The sequence below is a fragment of the Perca flavescens genome, chromosome 22 (genome assembly GCF_004354835.1).
Source record: "Perca flavescens isolate YP-PL-M2 chromosome 22, PFLA_1.0, whole genome shotgun sequence".
Taxonomy (NCBI): domain Eukaryota; kingdom Metazoa; phylum Chordata; class Actinopteri; order Perciformes; family Percidae; genus Perca; species Perca flavescens.
This window is the reverse complement of record NC_041352.1, coordinates 6,729,414-6,741,900: the sequence shown is the minus strand read 5'-3', so window position 1 is coordinate 6,741,900 and position 12,487 is coordinate 6,729,414. Positions and strand designations below refer to the sequence as shown.

Below are 12,487 nucleotides of genomic sequence, written 5' to 3'. Positions count from 1 at the left end.
CGTTCAGGAATCTCCAGCAGTAAAATGAGAACATGTTTATCAGTTTATTAGAAACTAGTGAACAACTGTAACTTAACAGAACCGGCTGGATTGGCCCCCAGACTTTCACATTTCTCATCAGACATTTTGACTCATTATAGTAGGAAAAGCACCGGCCTTACTATTAATATTACCAATGGCGCAGTTCTAGTGAAATTCCCCTGTGATTCATGACAGTGTGACAGTGATAGCCAGCATGCATAATACCGGGATTCTGTAACTGAAGCACCGAAATGGAATTCAGCCGTCATTATTTGTAATATGGATGAATTAATAGTGTAAAAACCTTTCCCAGCATCCGTCTCTTCGAGGACATAAAGCATTGACTCAAATAATAGTAAATACTAAATATAGGAAAGTGAATAGTAAAGTATACATTTCAACTTGAGATGCTCAGCTAACTGCCCCGTCCAATGTATTCGTGTGAATGGCAACTTAAAAAAAAAAGAAAACTGCGTCATGCGCACATGCGCGTTCAGTGCGCAGCTCGTTGAGCCCGTGAGCCAGCTGTTGTGCTGGCAGCTGTCCATGGTGCTGACGCAGGCCAAAATGAGTGAGAAATTCTCATTAGGAGGGAAGAAGAAACAGTATGGGCATGACATAGTTCAACCACGAGACTCCTGTGGTAGGGGGGGAGCGTTAAGAACGTCCTTCACGCATCGCATATTCGCCATGATTATTTGATGTGTAATTATTGATCCAAACGGTGGCATACAAGCACACCGTAAAAAACGCTGCTCGCCATTCTATCATTCTATCTCTTGTTATAACACTTTTTCATAACTGTATTGGGACCATAGGACCTCGTGGCGCAACGGTAGCGCGTCTGACTCCAGATCAGAAGGTTGCGTGTTCAAATCACGTCGGGGTCAAATCTTTTCAGCTGCAAAATACTGAAAGTTATGTCCAGTGTGACCACTACATAGATGCCAAATGTACACAAACATGCCATGATTCTCCTGTGCAACATGACAAGGAATATGTAACGCAGCATAAAAGCATATTCCAACAAAGCTCAGTCTAGCGTTGCCAGACCTATCTCAACAGCACTGTGGAGTACTATAGACTGTAATGTGTGTTGGCTTGCATATATTGTAAAGTGTACCTAACACTTGGTCTGATGGAGCTCCACATATTCACATTGTTTGGAAATGCTGTTATAGAGGCATTTCATCCATACACCAGATGACAATAAGACAGTTTAGTAAAATTACTTCCCAACATTGGCTTTTTTCCAAGCAATGTTATGTAACAATACACACAATCCTGTCACATAAATAGCCATATTTAGATTCTTAGAACAACTGGAAGGGACCAGACAATGTAATTGTCACATCATGAAATAGGTGTGAAAACCACTGACCCTGACATGATTTGAACACGCAACCTTCTGATCTGGAGTCAGACGCGCTACCGTTGCGCCACAAGGTCACGTGAATGCCTTGTGTAGGTCTCCTGGGAAACTCACAGTTGTGACAAAAGTACAGCACAACACACTATATGACTGTGACTCTATGACACCAAGGGTTTACGTGAACAATGATGAGGTCAAAATCCAAAGCCACAAATTTAACAGCGTTCAGGCAGGGCCAGAGTCATCCACTAGAACAGGGGTCTTCAATGTTTGTGCATAGAATACTAAGCTATTGAGATAGCCTAATAATTGTTGCCATGATTTTATAAATCATGTTTTAATGTTAACCCTTAAATGTGAAACAGTCAATCCTTTGGGATGAACTGTATCTGTAGATGGCTTCCTTAATGACTACATTACTTACTGGCCAGTAAGCCTACCATCAGTGGATTTATATTTGCTAATAATATGTTGGAATCATCAGACTTTTTAATTTTTGAAAAACCTCTCAAAGATTAACAATAATTTGGAGGCCCCCCTGGAGTGACTCTGAGGACCCCCTGGGGGTCCCGCACCCCCTGTTGAAGATCCCTGCACTAGAAGACCAAAGAGTAGCTGATCGTGGCCAGTTAGCTCAGTTGGTAGAGCAGGCGCACAGGTAGGCCTCAATGGGCTTGTTCCTCGACGCAGAAGGTCCAGTTGAGTCCGATCTGTGACGGTTTCCTGCATGTCTTGCGCCTCTCTCTCTCTCCTTTTGTATCTGAGCTGTCCTATCCATTAAAAAAAGGCGGAAAAATCTTTTCTTTTAAATTTAATAAAAGTAGCAGATCAACTCCCATCTCTAGTTATTGGGATTTGTGAAACTTTGATTGTTTGACAAAAAAACTTCTGTTACATTAGTTGTCATGTGGTGGCAGTGGTGTAGTCTTGTAGCAGGTATACTGTACTGTATATAAATATTGGCCAGAATCTGTATTTGGGGGAGCATATCATAGTGGTTGGTCAGGGTGTCCTCCCCCAGGGAAGTTTTGAGCATCACACTTTTATGCACCAATTTACGGTGGAAATCCCTTTATTTAGCCTAAGTGAAGAAGAAAAACACAGATGACAATTCAAAATATATAAAAAATATCAAAAAGTATGTTGTAACGTGTCATTGGGCATTTTTAAGTGGGTATATGGAAATCCTGGAGGTTTCTTAGTGGGTATACTGCGTATACCTGCATATCACGTAGACTACACCACTGGCCGCGGGCAACTTCAGCCATCTTGGACTCTCTTTTGTTCTCAATCATTCCTTCTGTTTCACTGCCCATTGTTGCAATAAACAGATTTTTCCCAAAGTCTGTAAACAGGATCATCAGCCGACTTTGGCAGACCCTCAGGCAGAGGGGTTGGGGGACTTGTCTTCCTTTTTGACCTGTCAATATGCTGCTTAAGTGAAACCTTTATTGTGCAGGAGCAGGCTCTACACAGTATAGTAAAGTCCACCTTGACCAGAGCTGTGTTTTTCCTCCTTGATTGTTTTCAAAGATGGTTGAGATGGAATCAATGGAGAGCACACTTAAAGGTCCCTTGGCATGAAAATGTCACTTTATGAGGGTTTTTAACATTAATATGAGTTCCCCCAGCCTGCCTATGGTCCCTCAGTGGCTAGAAATGGTGATAGGTGTAAACCGAGCCCTGGGTATCCTGCTCTGTCTTTGAGAAAATGAAAGCTCAGATGGGCCGATCTGGAATCTTCTCCTTATGAGGTCATAAGGAGCAAGGTTACCTCCCCTTTCTCTGCTTTGCCCGCCCAGAGAATTTGGCCCACCCTCTCCTCCTCAATAGCTACAGACACTGAAATGGCACATTACAAACATTGTTTCTTTGTTGTTTTATTCTATGTTACATTATTAATTCTTTCTTTGCCTATTTATATTCATGGTACCTCGCACATACGATTATGTATTTTTAAGGCATATTGTCTCTGCCTTCCCTGTTCTACCTGTAAAGCACTTTGGGTCAACTGTGGTTTGTTTCAATGTGTTATACAAATAAAATGACTTGACTTGACGTGACTACTAAGAAAAGCTCATTGTGGGACTGGCTCTACCGGCTGTAATTCTGCACCAAGGCTGAATTTCGGGAAAGAGACTTCAGATACAGTATTAGGGGACCACTAAGGTCTATATAAAAGAGACTTCAGATACAGTATTAGGGGACCACTAAGGTCTATATAAAAGAGACTTCAGATACAGTATTAGGGGACCACTAAGGTCTATATAAAAGAGACTTCAGATACAGTATTAGGGGACCACTAAGGTCTATATAAAAGAGACTTCAGATACAGTATTAGGGGACCACTAAGGCCTATATAAAAGAGACTTCAGATACAGTATTAGGGGACCACTAAGGTCTATATAAGAGAGACTTCAGATACAGTATTAGGGGATCACTAAGGCCTATATAAAAGAGACTTCAGATACAGTATTAGGGGACCACTAAGGCCTATATAAAAGAGACTTCAGATACAGTATTAGGGGACCACTAAGGTCTATATAAAAGAGACTTCAGATACAGTATTAGGGGACCACTAAGGTCTATATAAAAGAGACTTCAGATACAGTATTAGGGGACCATTAAGGCCTATAAAAAAGAGACTTCAGATACAGTATTAGGGGACCACTAAGGCCTATATAAAAGAGACTTCAGATACAGTATTAGGGGACCACTAAGTGCCAGATTTCTTTACATTATTACACATTGTCAGTGTATTGGCAGGAAACACAATCAATAGCTCTGTCCAGGTAATTTAGACTCACCAACCTTAGAGCCTTAGCTTCCTCTGTCCTTATTTTTTGCATTAAAACCATGTTGGTGACCAAAGTCAGTTTACTGGCATCATTGCAGAGGATTTCTGGTAATTAAAATATGTCGAGGGATGAAACTGATATCCCCTGTCAGTCAAATGCCACTAAAGTTAGCTATAAATCCGATCATGCCACAGAAGGAATCAACCATCACTCACAGCTTCATACCATCATTTTGAGTTGTTTTTCTTCCGATAGAATCAGATGTCCATTCCCAAAATCACATCACATAGATGTCACCTGGGATCATCTTTAGGCAGATGTAAAATGTCATATGCAAAACAGAAAGTTTTTTTTATTTTAAATTAATTTGTTTTGTTGTTGGACTCCATTGATGATTTAAAAAAAACCATTGCAAGACAGAAAGTGTATGCAAAACAGCAGCTGGTAGCATTGGCAAATCCATGAAATCCGAGTGCTAACACCATTCTCTGTGTTCACAGTTTACACTGAGCCAAATCCTCACAAACGCAGGAATTACAGCCTCTAAACTTAATCCAAACAAAGAAGATTCCTGGAGAGAAGACAAGACAAGGTGTAATACTTTCAGAAGCCTGCAGATGGGGCCTTTTAGCTTTCACAAATACTGTATGGTGCAGCAGTAAAGCTCATTTTAACGCTACAGGTTGTAGGACACATGCGTTATAAAATGCATGAATTCAAACAATGCGAAACAAAATAAGTTTATTATTGGTTTTGGGGATCCACCAGTTAGAACATGACACAATTAAAGCTATGAACAGATCCTGATGTTTGTTAAAAGGTGTAGAAGCTTAAAGTCTTACTCCATTTTCCCTGTTCTGCTGCATTAGTTAAAGATAGGGTCAGCTTGTATATTTCTATTGCCTTGAGCTATGGTAATTTATTATAAAGTCAAGGTGTGGTAGTAACCGCTGCTAATGAGTGTCACTACCCAAACTTTAATTTACCCCATTGGGGGGAAAAGCACATGCCTTTGCTGGCAGCAGACTAGGACAATGGCAAAAATGTAATTGGAGTAATGTTAGACATTGTTCAGAGTTAAACCACACATCTGAAGTGTGTTTTAGGCTCTATCTCTTTAGTGTGTATTGGCATGGACTGGGGCAATTATCCAACATCAACTAATTACTGTATCTTCATGTGCAGACTCACATGGAGCCGTTTGGTGAGGAATTGTGCAAGCATTAGACAGAGATGATGAAATACAGTACAAAACAAGTTACAAAACACTGGTGTCGTCAGCCTTAATCATGCTCGATAGTTGTGAAAAATACACTGGGCACGGTGCGAGTGGGTATGGCATGTTTGGCTTTATGTTTATGTTGCATCAAATGTCTCATAAGCGTGTCATAATCTTGCTACTGTCTCCATAGCCTAGTATGCTTAGTAAGCAGTGTGAAACTGCTGACTCCACTTCAGCTGGCTTGAATATAAAACATGGCCTACTTAGCGTTTTAGGTGTGACCCTGACGTGATTTTGAACACACGCAATCTTCTGATCTGACATCAGAAATGCTACTGAAGCGTTGCAAAACAAAATCAAGCCACTTGCTCTTCAAAACGTAGTCCCTCTAATATATGTGTGACCATCAAACCTGCCCTCAATAAATGAGTATTAAAGTCAACACTGATTTCTCTGTTACGGTATTAGTAAAGCGCTGTTTCACTGCAGCTAAAATGTGCCCTCTCTTAGGTTTACTGTACCTAATGTTCTGTCATGTGCTTGCCCTCGACATGCAAGTTCTTGCGCCACATGCAGGACGTCATGGGGAACACAACCACGGAGACATCCGTAAGTATGATACACATCAGGTTAACTTGTAAAGAATACACAGTAGTCCCCTCAGCTAACAGCGTAATCCACACTTATAACACATTTGATCGATGAGGGTCAATCAACATAACTTCAATAGAGGGATACAAAATGGTGGTATTAGAAGGTGCTGATGGAGGTAGAGGAAGGATGTAGTAAATGGCACCTGTCTTTGAATGAATGAATGAATCAGTGTGTAGGTGAATGCTGAATTCTCCGGTGGTAGGGTAAGTCTGTGATGACAGACCGATGTGTCAGGAATGATCCTCCTCACTCTCGGGACCATGTTGGAGCATGTCTGCCGTAGAAATAACAGCTCACAGCTCACTGTCAGCTGACAGCTACCACACACACACACAAACACACACACACACACACACACACACACCAACCCTTTGTTTACCCTCTTCTCCCTGCGCAGGACTAGTCTGTAGTGGAAGAATTTGGATTATCCAACAATAAAGGAAATGTAAAAGGAAAGAATTGTAACGTTTTGTTGCACTGTGTATACACAGGACGATCACATATTTGATTAGGTTTATACCCCATTATGCATACATGTTTGTTGCTCTGCAGAATTACTTTTCAACTATACAGTGATATGGCACAAGTACTTAGATCTTCCACTTAAGTAAAAGTACTAATACCACAGTGTAGAAATACTCTCTTACAAGTAAAAATCCTGCTTTCAAAGTTTTACTTACTTACCTACAAAAGTATTAGCTTCAAAAAATGCTTAAAGTACCAAAAGTACTCATTGGGCAGAATAATACTATTACATTACAGGATTATAATTAGTGATGCATTAATGTATTAATCACTTTAAGCGGCGGAGCAGGGGGTTGGCTTACACGCTTCCAGCCCTAAATGTTATCTCAAAAGCCCGGAATCTTTTCAGTTTACCACTATGCTATTCCCTCAACAAATCTAATATATACAGTGTATATATATACTGTATATATTAGATTTGTATATATATATATATATATATATATATATATATAGGCTCACACTTCTTCAATGGCATGGTGCATTTATTTTTGTAACTTCCTTACCTGGGAACAAAACTGAGGAGGAAAAAAAGTACTAAATTACGAAAGCCACATTTTAAGTTGGGAGGAGGCCTCGGGGAAGACCCAGGACTAGGTGGAGGGATTATATCTCCAACCTGGCCTGGGAACGCCAGTCGGATCCCCCAGTCGGAGCTGGTTAATGTTGCTCGGGAAAGGGAAGTTTGGGGTCCCCTGCTGGAGCTGCTCCCCCCGCGACCCGATACCGGATAAGCGGACGAAGATGGATGGATGGATGGACATTTTAAAGGTGCATTATGAGTTCCTGCATGGTTTCAGCACAATTTCATTTTTGTCTCAAATTGTAGGCATCTCTCCTTGATGGGGCTGGAACGACACCCCTCCCCCAACCATCTTGTCGGTGATTGGGTGGAACGTGGTTTGTTGTATTTTGGTGCACAGCCTGTGCCCCTAGTGTTTGTTTGACGTTTACGACCCCTGTGTTGTCTACCGAGACCGGGCTTTTTCACAGTGCATTCAGGGGGGCAGGCAGCTAGCGGATCAAGGAGAGATGCCTACCATTTGAGACTAAAATGAAATCTGTCTGAAACCACGCAGGAACTCATAGTGCACCTTTAATGTCAAAACAACAGTTGGGCAGATTCTTTGAAGTACTGCCATGTCCTAAATGAGACACATGAGGGCCCACACTCTTCACAGCGGGAACATCGGCCCTCTCAGGTCATGGGCCCCAGCAAAGCTGTGTTATTTCCACCACTGTCTCCTCCTCTCTGCATTCCTGATGTGCAGTGGCCATACCCAGGCCTGGGACTTATCTTACTATAGCAGTTTGGTGTAAATTACAGAATTGTTTCCAGAGAAAAAGTGTGATGTGCTCACTGGTGTCCTCTATAACCCGCTCTCAGTTGTTATCAACTGTAAGTAAGTCTGATCATTTCATCTGCTTTAAACTGTAAAAGGAAATTTCAATTGACAGAAATGATGTCAAATAAATTAAAACAGTGGGTGTTGGGTTTCAAAAATTCCACACATTTAGCTCATTAATATAGATATAAGTGAGAAAGAAAGAAAAGAAATATCCCTTAATATAATCAAACTCTCCTTAGTTTGCTCTTTGGGAGAGTGTTTTTGCCACTAGGGGGAGTATTATTGGTGCAAAAGAAAGCTGCAGTTGGGGTGGCCTCTTGCTCAGTAAGAGCATTCCCCCCATGTTGGCTGAGTCCTGCAGCGGCACAGGGTTTGAATCTGACCTGTTGCCCTGCGTGTCATCGCCCATCTCTCTCCCCCTTTCATGTCTATCCACTTACAAATAAAGGGAAAAGCCCCAAACAAATTATCTTTAAAGAAGAAAGCTGCAGTTGTCAAAGGCTGTTTGAGATCAGGTCCAGTTCTTCTTCAGACTACCTGAAATATTTTCTTATGAAAGTATAAGTCATCAGTCAGTTGGTATGTGCCCATGGCTTGACCCTGAAGTGATTTGAACATGCAGCCTTCTGATCTGGAGTCAGACGTGCTCCCATTGCGCCACAAGGTCAGGACTCCTGGTGAGATGGCATTATACATTGCATTATGTACCCAGCAGTCCTGCTCTGCATTAATGATGTTTAAAGAAAATGAATAGTTAGGCTCAGCAATAATGAGATCTAATGACCAAGTTAACCAATGACCAACTTAAAAAGTATTGAGGGAAAACATATTTGAGCAGTGATAGTATAGTTTGAAAAAGGGGTTGCACTCTTGTTCATGTTCACTCTCTTGCACTACATTAGATCATAAAGAAGACAAGCTGCAGGGAGTGAGTGAAGCGCCACAGAAAGGTTGTGGCTTTTATCAGTAAATTGGGTCATATTGAAGATCCAGCCGTAGGGCCGTCTCTCATTTTGCACTGCAGTTCAATAATTCAGTCACATGCGTAACATTAATATATGCTTTGCTATCAGTAGCGCAAGTGCAGTTTTTCAGCAGCTCCATCTGAGAACCACTCTTACAGCTCATTCTGCTGGGGAGTTCATCTCATTCAGTCTGTCTCCTTTATTCAATCTGAAATGCAGCATCTGTTCATACATTCCATGTCTTGAATCATCCAGGCATTCAGATACGTATATGCATCAGGCAGAATCTGTCCTTACTGGATTGTGTGCAGTGACAGTACACAGTTGCTCTATTACTGCGTGAACCTCAAGTGAGGAAAACAACTGTGAGTTTGATTTGAAGTATACTCTTCAAACCATGGCACGTGCCCCTGGTGATTACCAACTGGGCAGAGTAGGCAACTTTCCCGGGGCCCCAGACCCTGAGGGGCCCAGACCCTGAGGGACCCAAGATTGCCTATTGCAATTGCTTACATTTCTGCTGAAACAAATAATCAAAAACTAACTGTCATACATCTAACCAAAGGAAAAGCAGTCATCCAGAGAAGGAATATATGGCTACTGGTTGGTTTCTGGGATTCTGGGCAAAAACAGGTCTTGGTAGTGTGTGTGAGGGGACCCTCTTGCAGGTTAATCTGGCCCGAACCCCATTATTTTAAGGACCCCATTGAAGTTGCGGACACTCACTTTGGAATCTAGATTAAAGCCATGGATAATACTGAAAATTAAAATGTGGTTTAAGGTAGGCTATATTACTGCATTCATAATGACTATCAACAACAAGTTGTTCATAAGTGCTCTATTTTATAAGATTTAAATTACACCATAGGCTACTAGACCATCTCTGAAAAAAAGCACTGTAAATCCAAGTGTTCCACAACTTTATATGATAAGAAAGCAAAGAAATGTAAACTTTCTTTCGACGGGTTTGCCCCTCAGCTATAAGCTGAATTGTACTGGCTGGTGTTGGAAACATTCTTAGAGCCTGCTCTGACATGTGGGCGCACTCGCACTGTCAGTCCAGTTGTGCGCTCTCGCTGGAGAGGAGGCTTTTTTTGTTGGGAAGTTTCAGTGAGTGAGTCAACACGGCACACAGGGAGGACGCCACCCAGCCCCGCCGCTGAATCCAAAGCTGGGCTTCTCTCCACTCCTCCGAGGACGCAGGACACACAAAGACAACTTCACATCGACCTCTTCACAACAACTGTGGATTTAGTTTTTTTTTTTTTTAGCCTTCGCACACCGGGGATGGTTATTGTCTTTTTGACGCGGGGTTTTCCTCATTGGAATTAACGCAGCGGAAGGTGAAATGAAAGTGACGGTGTGTTTCGGGAGGACCCGGGTGGTCGTTCCGTGCGGCGATGGGAATATACAAGTCCACAGCCTTATCGAACAAGCTGCCATGAGGTATAAGAAGGCAATCGCAAAGGTAAGCCCCACACGCAGCCCCGCTCCGGTGTGCTTTTTTTGTAACGTTTCGCCCAGCGGAGCAGCACGCTGGAGCCTCAACATGGCGCTGTTCACGGGATAAGAAAGAGGGACAGAGTGGGCAGAAGAGAGCCAGTGGCTGCCCCTCGAACCGGAGCCAGTAGTGGGGACCCCCAGGGGCCCCTGGTGGAAGGAGAGTGGGGAACTTTTCATTGTTATTTCGAAGACCATGCTTAAGAGTGATTAATTTCATCATGGTAGTTCACTAGTTTCTCCACAAGGAATCTAAGAAGTTGTAAAGCAAATTGGCTCTCCTTCTGCTCTCGTGTGTGTGTGTGTGTGTGTGTGTGTGTGTGTGTGTGTGTGTGTGTGTGTGTGTGTGTGTGTGTGTGTGTGTGTGTGTGTGTGTGTGTGTGTTCGGTTGCCCCATGAAAAAGTTCAGGAAACACTGGAATCGTTCCCATTGAATACAAGTTGTACAGGCAGAAAAGTGCGCGAGTTCATCCACTGTGTGTGGAGCAATAAGGATGGCATTTGATTAAAATAACCCGCGCTGTGTGTAGTGTTCCAATACTGCAGTTTATATTGTCACAGTACAAATATTTATGAATTCAAAGATAGTAAACTGGCTATTAAAACCTACATAGGCCTACACATAAATCCCAGTAGGACTATTCGTTATTCTTGAGTTACACATGCCATTCACTATGGTGTATATTCACTGTTAGACACTGAAGGCACAGTTTAATCTCTGTGTGTGCATTCTGATTACCCTGTGTATTGATGGGGGGACCGTGCTTTGCACTCATTGCCCTTTGCAATGACATGCTGACAAAAAAAAGTTTTTAAGTAAATCCAAGTTTCATCTATTATGACGGAACGCATTACTGTGTGAAACCCCAGTGCCAAATTTGAATGAGGCCTGAGTAGGACACTGATTGCTTTTCCCTTTGTGGGTTTCTAGTGGCTGCGCTTTAAAAACCCATTAAATGACTAATGAATGAATCCAAGTTTGGTGCTGTTTCCGTGGTTAGTGACAGTACTCTCACCTCTTTACCAGTGGATGGTATTGCCTATAGAGTCATGCCAATGCTGCAGCTTCTGTTCAATGCCTTGGAATGCCTGGATGAACCTACACTGGTTTTGCCAACTTATTACTCTTCTGTGTTTTACCTTGGGGAAAAAAAAACTACAATCCTGTTTTTAGAGAGAAGGACTTTCTGTAACTAAGGTTTCTGAAAGATCCAGAGTAAGAGTGGAGTGATAGCAGACGTGAGCTTGATCGAACAAAATCAAATTTTTTTTTTTTTCCCCTTCAGTACATTCTAAGGGATGTTTCACTTCCAACCAGAGCTGAACGCACATCTCCATAGTGACAGATGAAATACCTTTTTAGCTTCCTGGTGAATATGAAAGATGAATATTCACTGTTGCACCTCAGTAGTATAGATTTCACCTCTGAATGCAAACAGTGACGAAGTAGGTCAACATTACCCCTCATTCTGGAAGAGCTATTCCTCCTTACATACACACTAGCAATTGCACACACACACACACACACACACACACACACACACACACACACACACACACATACACACATACACACATACCCACACACGGTCACTCCTCTGTTTACCAGTGCTTGATGCTTTTCTGTGGTTCAGCAGAATGGAGGCGACTGGTCCATTGATCCATGCAGTGGCACTGTAAATGTAGAAGTGTAGGCTTCCCCTCTGGAGAACACTTGGCTCTGGGTCAACTACCAACTACTGTATCGCAGGCCAGCCGAGACCTTTGGACTACAGGAAGATGTAGTCACACTCGGGTCACTTGAGTTGTGTAACGTTCCTGCAGCTGACAGCAACACAGTACTGCTTTACCGCTAAAGTTTGTTTTTCGTCAGAGCGTTATAAAACAATTACACCCCATGGCATGCAGATACTGAATCATGCAATATGTATTTTAAATGCTCCCTTTTCTCCAGAAAAAAAAAGAGAACATTAATCATACAATAATGCATCGGAGACCGCAGTCGGCTCGGTTGATCCAACTTAAGCGTGAAGAACAGAGAAACAAAAGAAAGTGAAATAGCCATTTGTCACAATTTACAG

General features: G+C 42.2%; 1 protein-coding gene and 2 non-coding genes across 5 annotated transcripts in view; 2 read left to right on the top strand and 1 right to left on the bottom strand.

Annotated features, from left to right (window-relative positions):
* The first annotated feature begins 839 nt into the window (after positions 1-839).
* trnaw-cca (transfer RNA tryptophan (anticodon CCA)) lies at positions 840-911 on the top strand. The gene has a single exon. It is a non-coding gene; the product is annotated as a tRNA-Trp (tRNA).
* A 487-nt stretch (positions 912-1,398) lies between these two features.
* trnaw-cca (transfer RNA tryptophan (anticodon CCA)) lies at positions 1,399-1,470 on the bottom strand. The gene has a single exon. It is a non-coding gene; the product is annotated as a tRNA-Trp (tRNA).
* An 8,484-nt stretch (positions 1,471-9,954) lies between these two features.
* The window catches only part of LOC114549067 (partitioning defective 3 homolog), a 387,004-nt gene continuing 384,471 nt past the window's right edge, over positions 9,955-12,487 (top strand). For all 3 annotated transcript variants that reach the window (XM_028569211.1, XM_028569212.1, XM_028569210.1), the window contains exon 1: positions 9,955-10,374. In XM_028569211.1, coding sequence (XP_028425012.1) covers positions 10,255-10,374 — 120 coding nt within the window. In that variant the 5' untranslated portion in view covers positions 9,955-10,254. The remainder of the gene's footprint in view (positions 10,375-12,487) is intronic.